We start from the raw sequence: 23,067 nt of genomic DNA, 5'->3' as shown, positions 1-23,067 counted from the left end.
TCTCAGTAAACATTCCTCCCATCAAACATAACAAATAATGTTATAAGCTAGGAATTTAAGAAAATGAAGTTCCTTTGGCCACCTGTCTGTAGTCTAGTTTGTCATGCCAGAAATTACTATGATTCCAAATGCAAATTGCAACAGAGGTTAAAATTTACAATTCTTGGATTTTCTAAGGTATCCTGGGTAGCTATACCCATTCCATCCTTTATAAATGTTCAGAAGAACACAGGGCCTTTAAGAGGCACAAGGATTTTTACTACAGAAAGATCTTTGATTCCAGAAGATGCTGAAGATGTGAAACCGAGACTTTGTTGGCTTCTTCAAGAGTCTTGCCTCTGCATTGGAGCACCATAACATCTCTGATGCTCTGCCCTGTGGGTCAGGATAGGCACAATGAACCAACACCAGTCATACAAATATTCTCATTCCCAGCTGAAGGTGATACTGGACAAGTCAGATCCCAGAATGAAACCTGACATGAAGATCATAAGTTTTATTTTTGCAGTTGGTTGCCGTGGTGGATGGATACCGAACATATTCAAACAAGGTTGCCAAGGTTCTTTAAATATATGAACTTAAATTTATTACCCCATAAACAAAAACAAAGCTATATATATGTAAGTGAATTTGAATAAAATCCAAACGTAAGCATCAACAACAAAAAAACCTTCTTCCCAACAGAAGATTCTCAGTTCCAGAGAAATACCATTCCTTTCTTAACTGTTTAATTTAAGTTTCATTAAGTTTTCCATCTTAGGCTGTTACAATTGCTGGTTACTTCACAAAATAATCTGCCCTCTGCTAGGTCAAACTGTTCACTTGAACTGAAAACCTGATGCTTCTGAATTGAACTCAAAATAAAACCTCCTAAAGCCTGATCATTTATTTTTCTCTCTGACATAAACAGAGCAATGTAAATACTTCATCATTAACACTTCAAGGTATCTGGCTAGGCACCTGCTAAGGAATATGCTTTCTTTGAAATGTAATTAGATCACTTTTCCAAATGGTTCTCTGATCTCTTTTAAAAAACGCTACCATCACAGAACTGAAACCAAAATCCTTTTGCCTCTTTTAAAAATTAAACTTCCCGAACTTTATCATACCTATAATTTGGCATCCAGGTTGGAAAGGATTTAAGAGCCTAGGTTTCTCAATATGTGCCATTAATGTATAATGGGAATGTTATGGAATACTTGTCTTTGTCACTAGAGGCATTGCATAAATAACAAGCAAATCATGTCATATGATTACAAATAACTGGTTAGACTCAAATGGGATAATGTGTACAATTGTGGGAACTAGAAATTTGGTGGTTTGTTAATTGCTTGGACAGGATACAAAGGGGTTTGACCAGGATGATAATAGGGATGAAAGACTTCAGAGACTGAAGAAGTTGGAATTCTTCTCCATTGTGCAGAAAATGTTAAGGGAAGATCTACTACAAGTCTTCAAAATAATGAAGTTTTGATTAAGCAAGCAGGGGGAAATTGTTTCCCCTGGAAAGTGGGATGGTTTCCAGAGGTGACAGTTAGATGACCTACCTCTCAAAATGTATATGTGTGCTTATTTTGAAGAGATGAACAAAACTAAAAGAAATGGTTGGGAAAAGTGACATAAAATTAATTTAATACACGCCAAGTAATTTTTATTTTGAACTATACACTGTTTCCTATTGAATTTGCAATGCTTTTATCAGTTTAAAGGCAGAGGACGTTGGGTCCACTGGAATGAAACAATAAAGTCTGTTGCACTGGGTGATAAGAAAACTAAAGTCCAAGACATTATAGTTCCTACTATGGACACAGTCAGATATACTTATCTTTTGGACCTCTGTGTTACTAATGGAAGGTAAGAAATATACTGTTTATTGGAATATTCATTGACTCACAGTAGTTCTCTTTTACACTGCATAATAGAACATAGAAGAACATAGAACAGTACAGACCCTTCGGCCCCACGATGGTTTGCCGACCTATTATCCTACTCTAAGATCAGACTACCCTGCATACCCTACATTTTACTGTCGTCCATGTGCCTATCCAAGAGTCGCTTAAATGTTCCTAATGTACCTGACTCCACTACTACTGCCGGCAGCTTTTTCCACGCACCCACCACTCTCTCTGTAAAGAACCTACTTCTGACATCTCCCTTATACCTTCCTCCAATCATCTTAAAATTATGTCCCCTCCGAATTTCACTGCCAATGAAAGCCTAATAGTCATACTGATAATTCAAATGAAAGAAAACTAGCCCATATGCTGTCTTTAGATAGGTGAATTTTATAGAGGCTACAAGGGCAGGAATTGCAGCATATGAGATGACTGAATTAGGCCTGAGCCAAAATTTAGATTTCCTGATGGCATGTTATGATACCAAGACAATTGCTGAGAAAGGATACATTTGTCAAAGTTTTTTTGTCTTGCGCTCGTTAGGGTAATTTGCAAGAAATATCAATGTAAAGGGAAAAAAAGCATTTATACTATACGAGACAAATGTTTGCCAAACAAACAGCACTTTCCTCTCATGTAGTATGAATTTTATTTTCCCTTTACACTGGTATTTCTTACAAATTATCCTGATGAGGGTGGCACATAGTTAGCATTGCTGCCTCACAGTGCCAGGGACCCGGGTTTGATTCCAGCTTTGGGTGACAGTGTGTGGAATATACATGTTCTCCCCCTTATCTGCGTGGGTTTCCATTACAGTTGAAAGATGTGCAGTTTAGGCAGATTGGCTATGCTAAATTATCTATAGTCTAGGGATGTGCAGGATAGCTGGATTATACGTGGTAAATATGGGATAGGGTGGGGGCCTGGGTTTGGGTGGGATGCTTTTTGGAGGGTTGTTGCAGGCTCAATGGACTAAATGGCCTCTTTTCACACTGTAGGGATTCTATGATTCTAAAGTCAGTGGCACATGACAATCTCATGGCACCTGCTTCATGTTTGTTTAAAGGTGACATGCACCTTTTTGCTTTGTGCATTTGGATCTAAAGTTGCCAGTTTCTGAGCTGAACTCAGCAGCAGAAGAGAGGAGAATAAGAGAATGCCAACTTCCATGAAGGGTCGAGATCAATAAGGATGAAAGATTGTGGGAAGGGAATATGTGGAGCATTGATAGCATCCACTTATGGTGGGACCAGGTTTAAGGTGACAAGAAGAAAGGTGGAAGGTTCATGTCACAAACCTTAAAATGAACATTTTTGCAATGTCTCCATCACGTGCAGTGTCCAAATTAGAGTTCAGTGCAGGAAGAGCCCAGCATGTGGTGTCTGGAGTTTTCCATTTGGACAATGGAAGGAGTCAAAAATCTCATGATCATTAGGTCTCTGGGCAAAATCCATGGACACATAAGGGGCAGAATCTTCTTGTGGCTTTGCCTGCTGGCTGGAGAGCAAGCATAAGACACCTGACGCCTACAAGCCACACATTTGTCAGGCAGTGGCAAAGCCACAATGGTCCTTCCCCTAGAATCAAGACCCTAGGGCCAGAAGGCCTGTCTTAGTGAATGTTGCTGGCCAATCAAAGATTGGTAGTTCTTTCACCCAGCAACACAATGAAGAGCAGTGGCTGCTGCTGAAAGGGCACCTTTCAGACTTGTGGAAGACTCAGGGCTCAAATAATATGCTGGAGGTGCGAAGGCGGCAAGGTCCAGATATGCCACCACCCCACTATCCCATATCCAAGCTCACGACCAGCAAGAGCAGAAGATTTCACCCACATCCTTTTAACACCTCTCTACCTTCTTCACACTGTTCAGTCACTGTAAAAGCGACATCTTGTACAACCATTATTCCTGCAAACTCAGAAGCAGGAGGAGAGAAGGTGACAAAGAAGCCAGCTTTCTGTTTAACAGTAAAGGCTGCATGCTTGCAGCATGAATGAGACGCTGGTCAGGATGCAGCTGCCCAAGGAAGGCAGTGTGGGAGACATCCACTAGCATATCCACTTTTCACAAGCAAAGTTATGGTGGTGATGGAAAGCTTCCTTTTTTTTGTCCAGAAGATTCTTTCATAGCCCACTAGTAGCAGTATTACCAGCTGATAACAGATTTCGCCAATGAAAATGTTCCCCTGCCAGAAAAGCACAAATATTTCCAATAGTTGCTGCTTGGAATTTTATTTAAAGTTGCATGTATAACAGGAAAGCACAAAAAGAATACATTTCTGGTTACACCATAAGGAAAGGCCCATTACAGTTAAAATTCTATCCACTGTGACTGCATAGAGAAGAAACTGTGAAAGAAATTTGTTGAAGATGTGTCTAAAGCTGAAAGTATGTAGTTTACCCTGGCTCCAGGAATTTCACAATGAATTTTGGGGTTTAGTTCCTTATCTTGAATTCCTCAGCTTAGATCTCAACAGGCAGTAATACAGTATTTAGTATTGTTCAAGTAAAAGTAAAATTTCACCAGAATATTTTCACAAACTAATTCATCGCAAAGGAATTTACTTAGAATAATGTAATCATGGTGAGTACTAATTGTACTGATTAATTTTTCAATATGCATTTGCTCATTAATGCAGCTGGTTCAGGCAATTTTCTGAGAATATCTAAATAGAACATGGAACGGTACAAGGAGATAGTAGGAACTGCCGAAGCACCTCATATTTCGCTTGGGAACCCTGCAGCCCAATGGTCTCAATGTGGACTTCACAAGCTTCAAAATCTTTCCACCCCTGATTTCATCCTAAAACCAGCCCAGCTCATCCCCGCCTCCTTGACCTGTCCATCTTTTCTCCCACTATCCACTCCTCCCACCTCACTGACCAACCCCCACCCCCACCTCCTACCTACCAGCCTCATCCCCACCTCCTTGACCTGTCCGTCTTCCCTCAACTGACCAACCCCCATCCCAACTCCCCACCTACACTCACCTTTACTGGCTCCATCCCTGCCTCCTTGGCCTGTCAGTCTTCTCTCCACCTATCTGCTCCTTTATCCACCTTCCATCATCGCCTCCCCCCGCTCTCTATTTATTTCAGAGTCCGCTTCCCCTCCCCCATTTCTGAAGAAGGGTCCAGACCTGAAACGGTCTTTCCTGCTTTCCTGCTCCTCTGATGCTACCTGGCCTGCTGTGCTCATCCAGCTCTACACCTTGTTATCTCTTTATCATAGAATGGTACAGCAACAGGCCCTTCATCCCATGATGTTATGCTTAACATGGCACCAAGTTAAACTAATCCCTTCTGCCTGCCCTTGGTCCAAAATCCACCATTCCTTGCACATTCATGACTCCTGCGACTGTGTAAAAAAACTGCCCCTCACATCTCCTTTGATCTTTCCCCCTCTTACCTTAAATGCATCCCCCCTAATATTAGACATTTTCAACTCCGAGAAAAAGATTCTGACCGTCAACCCTATCTATGCATCTCAATTTTATTGACTTCTATCAAGTCTCACCTCAGCCTCTGCTACTCCAGGGACAACAGCCTGAGTTTTTCTGGCCTCTCCTTTATAATCCAGCCAGCATCCTGGTAAACCTCTTCTGCACCCTCTCCAAATTCTGCACATCCTTCCTATAATGTGGTGAACAGAATTGAATGCAACACAACAATAATGATGTTATGCTACAGGGGCTGAGATTTACAGCCTTCGCATGGTGAGGCTGGAATAATAGATATCAAAAAAAATCAGTGTAATATTTTCCATTTCCATTATTGTTGAGGATTTCTTATGGACCGCACAGTCTATTCCAGGTGGGAGAGTACTTTCAATATTCTAATCAGGATCCTACTTAGATTAGACTGTAATGTAATTATGAGGTACCAAGTAGATGAACTGTTCACTGTGCATGCTCAGTCCCTTGGAAGACAGCGTTGATCAGTTCAAGATCTTTAAAGTGACTACTGCTCCGAAATGTTTTCTAACAGTCATTAAATTCACGGTTCTCCGAGCCCACAAAAAAAAACTTTGAGCTTGCTGCATCCCCGTCTGCTCCCTGCACAGTTCATAATACTGCCTTCCCCAATCCACCCCAACATGAACTTACATCCTATCTCAGGAACTCATTACTTCCATGTGAGCTCTGTGAATGAAACACAATATTTCCAATGCACCCTGATTGATGAGCTGTCTGGATGGGCACACCCTGCCTTTGAGCTCAGTGATCAAGGCCATATTAAATCTGGCTCTTGAAATTACTTCACAGCCATGTGTTATAAAGCAGAAGTTGATCGTTCCTCCCCCCACCAACCAAACATGAAAGCCGAAACACCCAAAGAGGAGCACCTTGCCCTATAATCTGTGAAAGAAGTGTGAAAAGTGGTGTAACCTGCCCTTCAGCAACTTTCAGTGGTTAAATAAAATAAATCCCTGACTCCAACTTAAAAATAATTTGTTACTTTTTGATTAATCTAACTCTAACAGTGAACAAATTAACTAAACTATTAATAAACTGAATTAACTCCTTCTAACTACCAACTATTCCAGAATAAAGCAAGATTTTAATGGTATGCAGTTCCAACAAATACAAGTCCCACCTATATATATAAAATAGTATTTAGTCTCTCGAAATTACAGCCAGGTTACATATCTTCTGGAATATTTTGTACCTTCTCTGTCAATTCTTCTGTCAGGGATACCTTCTCCATCGATTCCTCTGTCAGGAATGTTAACTCGTTGTGCTGTGGGCACATTTGTTATTTAGATGGTGCTTTCTCTAAGACATAGAGGAGGCTGTGAGAGGCAGCAATTCTCTCTTGAGAGCTGAGGGCTTTTAGCTCTGGCAAATGGCTGTTAGGTCTGTGTCCAACTGCCCCTTTCTTTTATACCCTTGATGACATATCAATATTTCTTACAATAGGTTTGGACATATGTTGTCAAAACAATCGGATTTAAATTTGACAGTTTTTGGTATCTAAGTGTCTGGTTCAAATTGATTGGCTAAATTCAAAACTTGTTGTCTTGGTAAAAACTGCTACTTGGCCTGCTAACTGTACAGCCTTTCAATATAAATGTTTCAATTCGGGCACTCTGTGTACTTGCAAACTTTCAAGCTGCTGCTCACAGACATCCATTTTAAATTTCTAAGCATTGAAATAGCACATCATCTTTTGAAGACACCACACAATGCTTCCCCCCCCTAGCATTTTACAGACACCAAGTTTTAACTTCCTGCCTCCCAATCAACAAGTACTCTACCTAACTTTGCAACACATGCCATGTCATTGAGTGGAAAGTATGATTATCCCAGTCTATGGATGTTCATCTGGGTTCTGAGATTCTTCAAGGATTTGACAGGGTAGGTGCAGAAAGGTTTGTTCCCTTGTGGGGGAGTCTAGGAGCAGAAGACATAATCTCAGCATAAGGGGTCACATATTTCAGATAGGGATAAGGAGGAATTTCTTCTCTCAGAGGATTGTGAATCTGTAGAATTCTTTACCATAGAGGGCAGTTCAGGCTGAGTTATTAAGTATATTCAAGGCTGAGGTAGACAGCTTTTCAATCAATAAGGGAATCGAGAGTTCTGGGGAAAAGACAGGAAAGTGCCGTTGAGGATAATCAGATCAGTCATGATATCATTGAATAGCAGAGCAGACTGATTGGGCTGAATGGCCTACTCCTGCTCCTATGTCTGATGGGTTTAAAATTGTTTCAGTGGGTTTTTTAAAATTATTCATTCAAGGGAATGTGGGCTTTGCTGGCTGGGCCAGAACTTATTGCTATTGCCTTGGAGAAGGTGTGCTGAGATGCTTCCTTGAGCAACTGAAATCCTAGGTGTGTTGGCACACCCACAGTGTTGTTAGAAAAAGCATTCCTGTATTGTGACCCAGCAACAATGAAGGAATGGCAATATAGTTCCAATCCAGGATGGTGTGAGATTTGGAGGGAACCTTGCAGATGACGGTGGTCCATGCATTTGTTGCCTTTGGCCATATGGTTAGTGGAGGTTGTGGGTATGGAAGGTTTGGTTGAAGAACCCTGGGTAAGTTGCAGCCATGCATCTTGTAGGCATACAATGCTGCCACTGCCCATCATTCACAAATGGAAAGAATGTTGAAGGTGACATATGGAGTGCTAATCAAGTGCCTGCTTTGTTTTAGATAGTGTCAGGTAGCTGTATCCATCAGGCAAGTGGACAGTGTTCCATCATACTCCTGACTTGTGCCTTGAAGATGGTGTGCAGGCACTGGGGATCCAGGAGGTGAATTACCTGTTGCAGAATTCTTAGCCTCTGACCCACTCTTGTCACTGGTTCTGATCAATGGTATCCCCAGGATGTTGATTGCTGAGGATTCAGCAATGTGCCTATGGAGTGTAGGTAAACCTCAATATAATTTTAATGGGAGATCCCCATCAGCACCCTTTTAAAAAAAAAATCAAAGAATTATTCTTGACATGAAAATCCTTCTAGAAATTCAGTGGTTATCTCAATACTAACTCAATAGTGATTGCTAATAATAAAATCAATAAAATAATTCAAGTAAATTGAATTAATAAGAGTGTTATCCATTAGTGCAGATAATCATGAACATGAGGATAATTTATAACTATTTCTGTATGTTAATGCTATGACGCTATCAAACTCATTGTCATGTCATGCCAGTGCCCTGAATACTATTCCAATTTACTTTCCAAATAAATGTATGCCATAAGAATAGAAGAAAACAAAAGCATGTTACTATCAATCAAAGACATTATTCGTTGATTGGGATAACAGCGTAGAGCTGGAGGAACACAGCAGGCCAGACAGCATCAGAGGAGCAGGAAAGTTGAAGTTTCAGGTCAGGGCCCTTCTTCAGAAATGGGGGAGGGGGAAGGAAGATCAGAAATAAATAGAGAGGAGGGGTGGGGCTGGGGAAGGTAGGTGGGATGGTGATAGGTGAGTGCAGGCAGGCAGTGGTGGGGATTGGTCATGAGGTGGGAGGAGCAGATAGGTGGGAGAAAAGACGGACAGGTTGTGTCAGGTCAAGGAGGTGGGGATGAGAGGGAGGGTCGGTCATGGGATGAGGCTGGCAGTGGGGAGATTTTGAAACTGGTAAAGTCCACATTTGGCCATTGGACTGTAGGCTCCCACGGCAGAATATGAGGTGCTGCTCCTCCAGTTTGTGGGTGGTGTCATTGTGACACTGGAGAAGGCCCAAGATGGACATGTCACCCAAGGAGTGGGAGGTGGAGTTGAAATGGTTCGCGACCAGAAGGTGTTGTCCTTTGTCACGAACAGAGCACAGGTGCTCTACAAAACAGTCTCCGAGCCTCCTCTTGGTCTCACTGATGTAGAAGAGGCCACATCGGGAGTAGCGGATGTAATAGATCACATTAACGGATGTGCAGATGAACCTCTGTCTGATGTGAAAGGTTTGTTTGGTGCCTTGAATGGAGGTGAGGGGGGAGGTGTAGGGGTGGGTGTAGCACTTTCTGTGGTTGCAGGGAAAGGTGCCATGTGTGATGATGCCAGTGGGGAGTGTGGAATGGAAAGGGTGTCATGGAGAGAGTGGTCCCTATGAAAGGCAGATAGGGGTGGGGAGGGAAATATATCTTTGGTGGTGGGGTTGGATTGCAGGTGGCGGAAGTGGCGGAGAATGATACGTTGGATACGGAGCTTAGTGGGGTGATATGTGAGGACAAGGGGGATTCTGTCTTTGTTTTTGTTGCGGGGAGGGTATGTGAGGGCAGAGGTGTGGGAAATGCAACAGATGTGTTCGAGAGCATTTTCAACCTCTGAAGGGGGGATGTTGCGGTCCTTGAAATAAGAGGACATCTAGGATGTTCGGGAGTGGAATGCCTCATCTTGGGAGCAGACGTGGCGGAGGCAAAGGAATTGGGAAGGAATTGTTAATAATGTTGATGAACTGTTCAAGCTCCTTGTGGGAGCACGAGGCAATGCTGATTACAATTCATCGATGTAGCAGAGGAAGAGGTGGGGGATAGTGCCAGTGTAGCAGCGGAAGAGGGACTGTTCCGCATATTCTACGAAGAGACAGGCATAGCTTGGACCCATGTGGGTTCCCATGGCCACCCCCTTAGTCTGCAGGAAGTGGGAGGAGTTAAAGGAGAAGTTGTTAAGGGTAAGGACAAGTTCGGTTAAGCGGATGAGGGCGGAGGGGGACTGGTTGGGCCTGCGGGAGAGGAAGAAGCGGAGGGCTTTTAGGCCATCCACATGGGGAATGCAAGTGTACAGGGACTGGATGTCCATAATGAAGATGAGGTGTTGGGGGCCAGGGAATTGGAAGTCATGGAGGAGGGCATGGGTGGTGTCCCAGATGTAGGTGGGGAGTTCCTAGACCGGGGGGAGAAAACAGAGTCAAGGTAAGCGGAGGTGAATTCAGTGGGGCAGGAGCAGGCGGAGATAATGGGTCAGCTGGGGCAGTCGATTTTGTGGATTTTGGGAAGGAGATAGAAACGGGCAGTGCGGGGTTGGGGAACTATGAGGTTGGAGGCTGTGGGCGGGAGGTCACATGAGGTGATGAGGTTGTGAATGGTTTGAGAGATGATGTTTTGGTGGTCAGGGGTGAGGTCATGATCGAGGAAGCGGTAGGAAGAGGTGTAAGAGTTGGCACCTGGCCTCAGTTATGTAAAGGTCAGTGCGCCATACCACTACTGTGCCCGCTTTATCTGTGGGTTTGATAATGAGGTTAGGCTTGGAGCGGAGTGCTGCACGTTCCGTTGGGGAGAGGTTGGAGTGAGTGAGGGGGTGGAGGGGCTGAGGCAATCGATGTCAAGATGGCAGTTGGAGATGAAGAGGTCGAGGGAGGGTAGGAGGTCTTGGGGTGGTGTCTAGGAGGATGGGGTGTGTTGGAGGCAGGAGAAGAGGTCCGTAGAGGGTGGTTTAGACTCGTGGTAAAAGAAATAGACACGGAGGCGGAGGAAAAAATGTTTGACATCCAGATGTGTACAGAATTCATAAATGTGTGGGCGGAGGGGAATGAAAGTGAGTCTTTTACTGAGGACTGATTGTTCATCTTCAGTGAGGGGGAGGTCTGGGGGTATGGTGAATACCCGGCAGGGCTTGGGGCTGGGGTTGGATGTAGATCTAGTGGCTGGGTTGGAGCTGGGTGTGGGGGCAGTGTTAATGACATCGTCAACAACGCTTGCTTTGGGTGGGGCGATGTTGGTGGTGGGTGGGACAATGTCGGCAGTGGGTGGGGCAATGTCGGTGTTGCCAGAGGCGTGAGCGGCAACGTGGGCGAAAGTGACATAGTCCTTGATATTGGCGGTGGAAGCGGCGTCAGCAGCGGAGTCCTTGATGTAGGTGGCATCGGTGGTGCTCTCAGTGTCAGCGGCATCCGTGGTGTGAGTTGTGGCAGTAGAGGCATGGTTTGCGGCATCGGAAAAGACGTGGCCAGCATCAGCGGAAGTGACAAGTTCGATGGTGTCAGTGGGTGAGGTGATGGTGGTCACATGGTCAACTGTGCCAGGCACATTGTGGGGGAGGTCCTGGGTAGGGTTGACGATTTGGGGGTTGGAAGAGGCCTGTGTTTGCTGGTAGGCACAGGTAAGTTTAGTGTACTTATGGTTTTTAATGTCAGATAGGACAGAGTAAAAGCATTGGTTGAAGTTGCGTATCCTATGAAGAATGAAAAACAGTAGAGGTCCTTTGCAGGTCTGGGAGACAGAGGTTCTGAGCTGCGATAGGCTTGATTGTAGGGCCAGAAGATGCCAGCGCATTGCTGAGAGCATGTGCTTGAGGAGCCGCAGAGAAAACCGGTTTTGGAGAATCTGGATGTTGTGTATGTAGCGGTTATCGCAGTCAGGGCAAAAATGGGATGGCCTGAATGTAGACTGGAGTCCACTGGGGATGATCCAGTTCTGTGGGGAGGCACTGAGAAAGGCAATGTGGCGGTTGTACCTGGTTTGCTTCAGTACGTGGTCGAGCAGTTTCAGGAATGAAGAGATTACCAGAGGGTTGCAGTGGGAGAGAGATCCACTGAGGTCTTTCCGGAGGGAGGAGGATAACTTCTTCAAGGTGGGCACCCCTAGAAAAGGTTTCTCAGTGGGGTTATAACTAATTCAGAAATGGTAAAAACTGCAGATGGTGATAACATAGTGTGGACCTGGAGGAACACAGCAGGCCAGGCAGCGTCAGAGGAGCAGGAAAGTTGACGTTTTGGGTCGGGACCCTTCTTCAGAAATGGGGGAGGGGGAAGGGAGCTCAGAAATAAATAGAGAAGAGGGGTGGGGCTAGGGAAGGTAGGTGGGATGGTAATAGGTGAGTGCAGGCAGGCAGTGGTGGGGATTGGTCAGTGGGATGGGAGGGGCGGATAGGTGGGAGAGAAGATGGACAGGTTGTCAAGGAGGCAGGGATGAGAGGGAGGGTTGGTTATGGGATGATTTTAAATAGATTTTAAATAGATTTCATCTGGGGTGAAAATGAAAGTTTATCCTATTATTTCCAACATTGAGATCTGTTATTTACATTTACTGTACTCAATTCTTTTTGTTTTCACTTGGATTTGTGGCCATATAAAATGTGCTTTCTGGTTTATTCAATTTGCTATTTATTTATGTATATAATTTATATGCAGTAATATACATTTAATCAAGTTCTTTATGCCAGTATGTTTGCATGTATGTTCATTTTACAGAATACATATACAGTCAGATTTGTTAACCTATATTATGATTTTAAGCAATTTGTGAAACTAATGCTCCTTTTAATTCACACAGGCCTCTTCTATTTGTGGGTCAGACTGGCACTGGGAAATCACTGTATGTTCAAGATAAATTAATGAACAATTTGGATAAGGATCGCTATGTACCTTTTTTCATAAACTTTTCTGCACGAACTGGTGCTAATCAGATTCAGGTAAATATCCTTCATCACGTTTTAAAGTCTGTGGGCAAAGAAACTTGCCAGAAAACATTCTTAATTTCTTATAGCTCTCTGTTCCAATTACCTAGCTACTAGTAGACTGTCTCTTTGCCTTCTAACCCCAATGACATGGAAACACCAACTGAACCTTCCTGTAGGAAGCCAAAATAAAATGAAATCTCTCTGCATAATCTATTTCCATTGCAAAGAGGTATTTCTGATGTTCCGGACAGAAATTTAAACCAATTATCTTTACCTTCAAAACATCCCTATGATTCTGAGAGTCATGTGAATAATTCAGCATCTTATTAGGATAGCTGTAGATACCCATCTCCCTTAAGAACTCAGAGGAAAGTCATGCATTGGTTAAGGTTTTCGCAGTTCCACCTCAGACTTTATTAAATACATAGTGAGCTCCTTTGATTGGAATTCATTATTTTTGTTGATCAGCTTCTTAAACAATTGTTTGTTTCCCTGTTTATTTTACATTTAAAAAATTAACTCAATCAAGAGGCTATCCTTCTAAAATATGCATTAAAATTAGATTCATAAAAGTGTGCATTGAGAAATAATTCACCTTGTCTGTATGTTCACGGCAATTAAATCATCCGTGAGTATCTGTCCAGTTATTACTGTTTAACCTAACCCACTGCCAGGTCTGGGCAGAATTTGACAGGTGGAAAAGGAGAATAATATTAGAAAAAGGTAAATTACAAAATTTCCTTCACATTGAACTGAAAAAACATGTTTTCCTTGTACTTCAATATCCAAACGTTATAAAGATAACAAATTAATTAAAGTATTAGTTTATCAATAAACTTAAAATGTTTTGGTATTTTATATTTTACATTTTCTCATCATATGTTTTACGGATAACATAAGGTGGAGCATATTAGAAACAAAGCTTCCAGTGCACTGCAGAATTTTATTGCACATTGGGTTGTTAGCCTGTGGGTTTTAGTGTATCTGAAGTTGATGGTTGGCTAGTGGACATTTCTGTAGCCACGGTGATTTCTTTTTGAACAGTTTTTCACGCCTGGGTTTTGTGCATTGCTAATAAATTTTTCATTTATCTTGGATTGTTTTGCATTGGGCTGTAGTGATTATAACGAGGTCAGCTAGGTTGACGTCATAGAATATGAGTTCTCTGATTGGGGCTGTTAACGTAGTCCAGTCAAGGAGCCTTGGCTGACAGATATAAATAAGAGTGTCAGAGCTGGCCCTGAGGAAGCCAGAGCAGTGTCAAGTACTGTGCACATGTAAATAAAGGGTGTCTTGGTGACAGGATACCGGCCTCTGTGGAGTTATTCCATTAGCAATGTAAATAATGGGGTTCAAGGTTTGGTAGAGACTTCAGGAATTTTTTTTTGAGCTTGGGGGAAACCACCTGTGGTTTTAGGTTTACTTTGAGTTTTGAGTGACCCTATGGAATCCTTAGAATAGGATGGCTCTGTGGACTAGGGCTCCTGAGAAAAGAAGGATATACAGTGAACCAGGTTACCTATGAGTGAGGAGTTGCTGTTAGTCCCAGATCAGAGGTATTGGGGATGGAATCCTGGAGAGTTTATTTAAGATGGGCTATATTTGGGCTCCATAAGAAAACACTCTTGATTTCTTATAGCTCTCTGTTCCAATTACCCAGCTACTGGTAGAATGGAGGAACACAGCAGGCCAGGCAGCATCAGAGGAGCAGCAAAGTTGATGTTTTGGGTTGGGACCCTGCTTCAGAAATGGGGAAGGGGCAAGGGAGCTCAGAAATAAATAGAGAAGAGGGGTGGGGTTGGGGAAGGTAGGTGGGATGGTGATAAGTCAGTGCAGGTAGGCAGTGGTAGGGATTGGTCAGTGAGTTGGGAGGAGTGGAAAGGTGGGAGAGAAGATGGACAGGTTGTGTCAGGTCAAGGAGGCGGGGATGAGAGGGAGGGTTGCTAACTCTGGGAAGAAGCTATCTACAGTTACATTCGATAAGTGACTTAAACCTGACTTCGTGTTAGATACAGGGACTTTTGTATGAGTATTGTATGTGTGGTGTTTTGGGATATGGCGTCAGAGGGGTGTTATGGTTACTATACAGAAGTTGTTTAGTTTCACTTCAATTTGTAAAGGAAGTGTTGCTGGATTAATTCGACAGTGTTTTAAAAATCTTTGACTTTTTGTTATAAAAAGATGGTTTGGTTTATTTTAGTTTATCTTCATTTCTTTTGATAATAAACTTCAGTTTTATTGTTAAAGTAAAATATGTAGCATTGTGTACTTATGATTCAATGGCAGATGACTTTGGCCATAGTTTGTTGTTATGGTTTTAACAATCAAGCCACGTTTGATACTAGAATCTGACTTGTCCAGTGATAACATCAGCTAGCCTCATAACAATAGCCATTTTGGCAGTGCAAGATGAGCAAGAACCCTATTGGACAGGCTCTTGGTATTGTCCTGCCAGCAGGAACTGGTTGCCTGCCTCTATTTAGGCAGCTAATTTAAATAATTAAAGTTCCTATTACAGGCAATTTTTCTGGGCTGCTGGTATTTTTTCCAGGAGAGGGGTAAATTCTTGTTGCCTAAACCTAACCCTAACCCATCACCTTCTTGAAGGTGGCCTATTTCTGACAACCATAGTGAGAGACCATTGGAATTTGAGTCTCCATGCCTCAACAAAATGCAGGAAAGGTTGGTCCTAACAGACTACCTGGAGTGACCTTACCTTACTGCATGGATCCACTGATTTATTTTTTTATAAATTTTAAGGAGGTGCTCTCAAACTCTCCACACTAGCAACTTAAGACTGGGCATCCTGGGCACTATGGGCTATCAACAGTAGCAGAATTGAACTCCAATACAATCTGCAACCTCATTGCCTGTTATATCTCCCATTGCACCATTACCAGTATGCCAGGGCTCAATGAAGAGTGTTATCACCAGGAGCAGCACAAGGGAAACGTAAAAGCGAAGTATCAACCTGGTGAAGTTACAAAGCAGGACTACTTGCACAATCAATAAGTGATAGACAGGGTTATGTGATCTCACAACAAATGCATCTGATCTAAGCTCTACAGACCTGCCTCATCCAGTTGTACACTTTTGAGGACAATTAAACAACTTAATGGAGGAGGCTCAATGACAGGGATGTTCAGCACATCCATGCAAATTAGAGCTGAAATATTTGCAACAATCTTCAGCCAGAATTGCTGATCCATTTCAGCCTCCTCCAGAAGTCCCCAGCATCACAGATGGCAGATCTCAGCCAATTTGATTGACTTCACGCAGTATTGAGAAACAGCTAGAGGCACTGGATATTGCAAAGGCTATAGGCACTGAGAACATTCTAGCAATAGTACTGAAGACATGCTCCAAAACTTGCCATGCCTCTAGCCATATTGTTCTTGTACATCTTCAACACTGACACCTATCTGGTAATGTAGAAAATTCCTCGAGTATATCCTATAAACAGAAAGCAGGACAAAACTGAGCATGGCATCAAGGACCCCTAGAAAAACTGGAGCCAATGAGAATCAGGAGGAAAACTTTGCAGGAGTTCCTCAGAGAAGTGTCCTAGGCCCAACTACCTTCAACTGCTTCATTCAATGACTTTCCCTACATCATAACTTGTTACCAAGTTGCAAATCACTGGAACTTAAGGTTGATTTATCATTGTTTCATTGTACAACACAGCACTGTGTTCAACTGGAAGTCTTTACTGAAGTTATCTTAAGATTTCTTCCTACAGTATTTGTGCTTCATTGGTGAGGTCACATGATGCAGGAAGATGATGAGGAACATTCTTACACAAATGCATCTCAATTCAAACATCCCTTTTTATATTACAAAATGCATGCATTTTCATATATATTTTGAATTACACAGGGTAATTGTCTGTGGGGTTGAAGAATGTTTACGTAGCAAGATGGTTTGCTTGCCTTCCAACTCTGCTGTGACTACTGTTGTTTCAACGACTGCAAAAGGCCCACCTGCCAAGTGGAAGTTTCCTGTCTGCAAGGAACAGAAGCCTCAATTAGATCTTTTAATGACTTCTATGCCACTGAAGATGGGAGAGTGCAATTTAAACAATTACCCAATTATGGTTTGAATTACACCAAATATATACATATGCATTATATAAGTTTTCAGAGGGTACCTCAAGATAGAACTAACCCCCCCCCCCCTCTCTTATATAGATATATCTGCTGTCCCACCTCTGATAATGAACCTACCATGTATCATTTCTGGCTGTCCAGCCTTAGGAGTGTGTCAGTTATCCTTAATTGGATGTGAGTGCAGTCTCTGGCCACTAATTGGCCTAACACTGAAAAATAGTTTCAGAATGTCTGCTTCCAAAGCAGTGTCGGGTCCGTGTGCAGAAGTTCTCCCAGAAAAGTAATAGTCCTGAGAGTCCGCAAAGGCAAATGCATAGATTGAGTTAGTGTGCAGAAATTTGGCAGAAGGTGTATAATGTGGCAAGAAAGTGGAGTTAAAAGCTAATATCAAATCAGCCATCAACTGCAACTGCTCTTATTTTGTATGCTGTTATGAATATGAAGTTAATTTGACTTTTATTCTTCTAACAGAATATTATCATGTCCAGATTGGATAAGAGGCGGAAAGGAGTATATGGTCCTCCAATGGGAAAGAAGTGTGTGATCTTTGTAGATGATATGAACATGCCAGCATTGGAAATATATGGTGCTCAGCCTCCTATTGAACTGCTTAGGCAATACTTTGACCATGGAAACTGGTAACAATGCAGCTTGAAGCTATTGTCAAACATTTTATGCCTATCTAAACTGTGTGCCAATACTCCAATAATATTTTGTTTGGTACAGATACTGTATTCACTATGTCTGTAGTCCATGAAGAAAATCAAATCATGTAATTTGTTACTTGTCAGCCAAAAAAGACAGATAATACAAATCAGCAGAAATACTCTACATCTCCATCATTACTCTACCAACAGATGTTCAAAGAAAAGTACACCTTTTAGTTTTATCAACCACATATTTAACCTTAATTTGACATAGTTCAAGAAGGAATCTTTAGTTTCAAGTGATTTAAGTCAGTTTACTTGCCAATGAAGTAAAAGCAATTGTATTTACTGAAAATAATACGATATCATTCACAGTTTTTGTAAGTTATTCCCCCAAAAATTACCTTTAGAAGTTATTATGCCAAAATTATTCATCTGTTTCGTGCACCAAAAATGTTGTAAAGTTATTCACAGATTACAGATACACTTTGAATAAAGTATATGGGCAGGATTTTTGTTTTGGGGTGGGACCCTGATGTTTAGATAATTTCCAGGACAAGACCCAGCAAGGAGTATGCCAATGTTATTTTTGTGGAATTGGCTAATTAAAGGCCAGAGGGCAAATGTTCAAACCAATTAAAGACACTGAATTGGCTGCTGTTGCTCAAGGGTCTCAATAAGAGTCCTCCAGTACATAAAGAGTGGAAACCTCTGGTGTGCATAAGGGACAAAGAAAGTGCCCCAGGATGGAAATGTGGTCTCAGCATTTCTAAAAGTTTTGAGAATACAAATGGTCACAGCTGTCAGACACCTTTGAGATGGGAAATACAGTGGCTTTTTGTAAGTTGTCTGTGGGGGTGAAGAATATTTAAGTTGCTAAATGGTTTGCTTGACTTCCAACTGTGCTGTGACTGGTCTTGTTTCAACGACTGCAAAAGGCCCACCTGCCAAGTGGAAGTTTCCTGTCTGTAAGGAACAGAAGCCTCAATTAGATCTTTTAATGACTTCTGTGCCACTGAAGATGGGAGAGTGCAATTTAAACAAAGCAGCTCAGGTGACAAGAAATTCTAAGCTTGTTTTGCTTCCTATCCCACCTCCAGCAGGCTTCCAAAACTCTTCCTTGTGCCTGAAAAGTCAGTCCGTAAGCCTAACAATTGCATTGTTTTACATATTCCAGGTATGACCTGAAAGACACCAGCAGGATCACCCTTGTTGATATACAACTGGTTTCAGCTATGGGCCCACCAGGTGGTGGTCGAAATCCTGTTACTCCTAGATTCCTGCGTCACTTCAATATTTGCACTATCAATACATTTAGTGATGAAACAATGGTCCGTATTTTCTCAAACATTGTAGCTTTCTATCTCCGTAACAATGAATTTCCTACAGATTACTTTACAATTGGAAATCAGATTGTTAATGCTACATTGGAGGTAAGTAACTTTACAACAAGCTTGTTTATCCACCCATCTCCCACTCCTTCAACCCTTTATCTCTCACTTACAATGATCTCTCTATCTTTCAACTTCCATCCAGCAACACCCCCACAACTCCATCTCCCACTCCTTCACCTCCCAGCTTTATTTTTATTCATTTTGTGGGACATGGGCATCACTGGCTGGGCTAGCATTTATTGCCCATCTCTGGTTGCCCTTCTGAAGGTGGCAGTGAGTTGCCTTCTTGAACTGCTGCAGTCCATGTGTTATTAGTAGACCCACAATACCCTTAAGGAGAGAATTCCAGGAATTTGACCAAGGTACATTGAAAGAATGGGCATAGATTTCCAAGTCAGGATAGTGGGTGGTTTGGAGGATAACTTGCAGGTAGTGTTGTTCCCATTTATCTGCTGTCCTTGCCCTCTAGTTGGAATTGGTCTTGGGTTTGGAATGTGCTAAGGATTTTTGGCAAATTTCTGCAGAACATCTTGTAGATTGTACTGCAACTGGGCATCGATGGTGGAGCAACTGATTGGCACCACATCCATAAACAATCAGGTGGGCTGCTTTGTCTTGGATGGCATCAAGCTTCTTGAGAGCAGTTGGAGCTCCAAGTGGGAAATATTCCATCACACTCCTTACTTGTGCCTCGTACATGATGGATAGGCTTTAAGGACTCGGGAGGTGAGTTACTGCTTATAGTAAAGGGAGAATTGATGAAAAGGCAGGGCTTCTCCAAGAAAAACTGAGTAACTACCTTTACTAGGCCTCAGTTGTCCATTAAGCCACCCCACAGCACAAACTAAAAAGATGTAAAGGAGCCTCATAGCTGTCAGAAAGCAGTTCAAACTGGGGGCTTGACTTTCCAGTTTTGGGAAATCCTTGTTTTAACTAATATGTCCACCGCATTTTACATGCATTTCTGGCATCCCAGCAGAAAAATATTATATTGCTTGTGTTTCTAATACCTGAAACTGGCAAAATGCTAGTCGATTTCTGTCTTGTAACATTTTTTTGTAAACTGTTTTGAAATGTTTAATCCTTTGAGATCGATTGCATATGCTTTCCTAGTTTTCAAATCTAAACCCCACTCCTCCGGTGTCATAGAAATGTTGGATACCAAACAGGAACTAGTGTTATTCTATCCAGTGTTATTGTGATCTATTATGCCAGATGATATTTTGTAACTTGAATGTCATGCTGCCCTTTTATAGGCAGACATTTTTAATGTTGCTCATCACATCTGTTGAGTAATCCAAGGTGATATAGAACATGCCCTCACCCACTTCCAAAACTTGTGTTTAGGATTGGTTCAACTTTTAAAATGTGGAGTTGGAGACCAGGCTGAAACATGAATTTGAATCTCTGTTGCCCCTTCTTAAAAAATATTTTGAGCATGGATACATGGACCTTGACAGACATTTCTTTCATTGTATGTCATCAGATTATCTTTCCTTTTAATGAATAAATTGAAAATTAGACTTGTTCTCTTCATTCTCGTGCATAAGAAATAAGTACAGGATCATTTAATCATCAAACTTATTCTGTCATTCAATTATGATCATGTTGGGCTTGAACCGCACTTGCCTGTCTGCTTGCCTTATCTCTTTATTCCATAAGACTAAATCTGTTTATCTCGCCCTGAAATAAATGAAATGATGGTGCATCTGCAACGTGCTGGGATAGAAATTCCAATGATTCACAACCTTTTGAGTGAAGAAATTTCTCCTCATCTCAGTCTTAAATGACCAATTCCTAATCCTGAAACCCAGTGTTCTAATCGAGGGAAAGAATATCTCAGTATCAGCCTTGTCAAGCCTATTGATAATCCTGAATGTTTCAATCAAATCCTCTTTCTTTCTTCTGAATGGGCAGCGTCTAATATAGCTCCAATTTATTTAGTCTCTTATCATAGCACAACTCCTCATCCAAAGGACCAACCTTTACTGTACTGTTTCCAATGTAAATATACACTTCATTAAATATGGAGACAAAAAATGTACACAGTACTCCAGATATCATCACATCAAAGTCCCATACAGTTGTAGAGAGATTTTTTTTTTTTAATTCTTGTATTCCAATCCCCTTGCAGTGTCTGGTAACTTGCTTTGCTAATTGATTGCTGTATATGTAATGCTACTTTTTAAGTTTCTTGTAAAAGTATAATCTCTGAATCTTTTATCACACTAACATATGCACCAGCTGCTAAAGTTGAACAAATTGAAATTCTACACCTATCATGAAGATAATGAATTAATGATACTTTAATTTTTATTCTTTACAAAAGTCAGTTCTTACTTAGTTATGAATCTGCCAATATTTCAAATTTGTTTACTTTACATTCTATTCCAGGTTTATAAAAAAGCCATTGATAATCTACTTCCTACACCTACAAAATCCCATTACACCTTTAATTTGCGAGATTTCTCACGGGTTATCCAAGGCTGTTTGCTTATTAAGAAAGAATCAGTTGAGAGCAAGAGACAGCTAATTCGTCTGTTTGTGCATGAAGTTTTTCGTGTATTTTATGATCGCCTGGTGGACGATCAGGATCGTACCTGGTTATTTAATCTGATGAGGGCCATTGTGAAAGATCATTTCAGGGAGAATTTTGATTCTGTATTTGAGCATTTGGTACATGGATCTGGACATGTGAGTCTGATTTCTTGATAATTTTAAAAGTTGTACACTTGGCTTGTTTCAAATTAAAGTTTTTTTTTCTGGTTGTATTATATTGGCTGATTACAATAATGTAGTTTGATTTAATTGTTTTTCGTTAATACAAGGATGAGAAAGTTTTCTATTTTGTGACTAGCCCTGAATTTACCTCCAGATCTAATTTTGGCATATTTCCTTCAATCAAATGTTTGTGGCAAAGTTTTAAATTCTATTAAAAACAAAATGCTGTGAATACTGGAAATCTGAAACAAACGCAGAGAATACTGGTGAAACTCAGCAGCTCTGACAGTATCTGTGGAAAGAGGCAGAGTTAATGTCATGAGTCTGATATGACTCTTCTTCAAAGAAAGGACAGACATGGAGAAATGGGAAGAATAGTATGGGAAGTGGGGAGAGAGTGAAGGCCACGTCCCTCAATGCACATGCACAAATTTAAGCAGTGCATAGCATGCATGCGCTGGTGTCAACAAATGCAGAAATTCCACTCCTCAGCTGTTTTTAACCAGCAGCTTCAAAACACAAAAACTTTAAACAACTAACAAACATAAGTTTGCAGATATTTTACTTCACCTGTGAATCCCTAGACTCTTGTGAGTTTTAGAATCTAGAATACAGTAATTGAAAAGATGGTAAAACCAGATTCAGTGCTAACTCACAAAAGGTGTGTGTGTGTGTGAGAGAGTGAGTCATGAGGAAAAATAAATCCGGGGCAACCAATCCAGAGTAGTTGTAGTAAGACTATTGAATAGCTATTTGAAAGAGACAACGTATTCTGGATGAGAGATAGTAGGAACTGCAGATGCTGGAGAATCCGAGACAACAAGGTGCAAGGCTGGATGAACACAGCAGGCCAAGCAGCATCATAGGAGCAGAAAGGCTGACGTTTCAGGCCTAGACCTTCATCAGAAATGGGGGAGGGGAAGGGGGTTCTGAAATAAATAGGGAGAGAGGGGGAGGTGGATAGAAGATGGATAGAGGAGAAGATAGGTGGAGAGGAAACAGACAGGTCGAAGAGGCGGGGATGGAGCCAGTAAAGGTGAGTGTAGGTGGGGAGTTGGGGAGGGGATAGGTCAGTCCAGGGAGGACGGACAGGTCAAGGGGGCGGGATGAGGTTAGTAGGTAGGAGATGGAGGTGTGGCTTGAGGTGGGAGGAGGGGATAGGTGGGAGGAAGAACAGGTCCTCTATATCGGGGAAACCAAGCGGAGGCTCGGGGACCGCTTTGCAGAACACCTACGCTCGGTTCGCAATAAACCAACTGCACCTCCCAGTCGCGAACAACTTCAACTCCCCCTCCCATTCCTCAGACGACATGTCCATCCTGGGCCTCCTGCAGTGCCACAATGATGCCACCCGAAGGTTGTAGGAACAGCAACTCATATTCCGCTTGGGAACCCTGCAGCCCAATGGTATCAATGTGGATTTCACAAGCTTCAAAATCTCCCCTCCCCTACCGCATC

The 23,067-nt window shown here is 42.0% G+C and overlaps 1 protein-coding gene across 1 annotated transcript in view; it reads left to right on the top strand.

The window, feature by feature from the left end:
* The window catches only part of dnah12 (dynein, axonemal, heavy chain 12), a 265,038-nt gene that overhangs the window by 136,551 nt on the left and 105,420 nt on the right, over positions 1-23,067 (top strand). The window contains exons 34-38 of the mRNA XM_048606726.1: positions 1,703-1,854; positions 12,615-12,753; positions 17,319-17,485; positions 18,672-18,927; positions 21,283-21,582. Coding sequence (XP_048462683.1) covers positions 1,703-1,854; positions 12,615-12,753; positions 17,319-17,485; positions 18,672-18,927; positions 21,283-21,582 — 1,014 coding nt within the window. The remainder of the gene's footprint in view (positions 1-1,702; positions 1,855-12,614; positions 12,754-17,318; positions 17,486-18,671; positions 18,928-21,282; positions 21,583-23,067) is intronic.

This window comes from Rhincodon typus, chromosome 16, assembly GCF_021869965.1.
Source record: "Rhincodon typus isolate 14 chromosome 16, sRhiTyp1.1, whole genome shotgun sequence".
Lineage (NCBI taxonomy): Eukaryota > Metazoa > Chordata > Chondrichthyes > Orectolobiformes > Rhincodontidae > Rhincodon > Rhincodon typus.
This window is presented reverse-complemented; position numbering and strand designations above follow the sequence as displayed.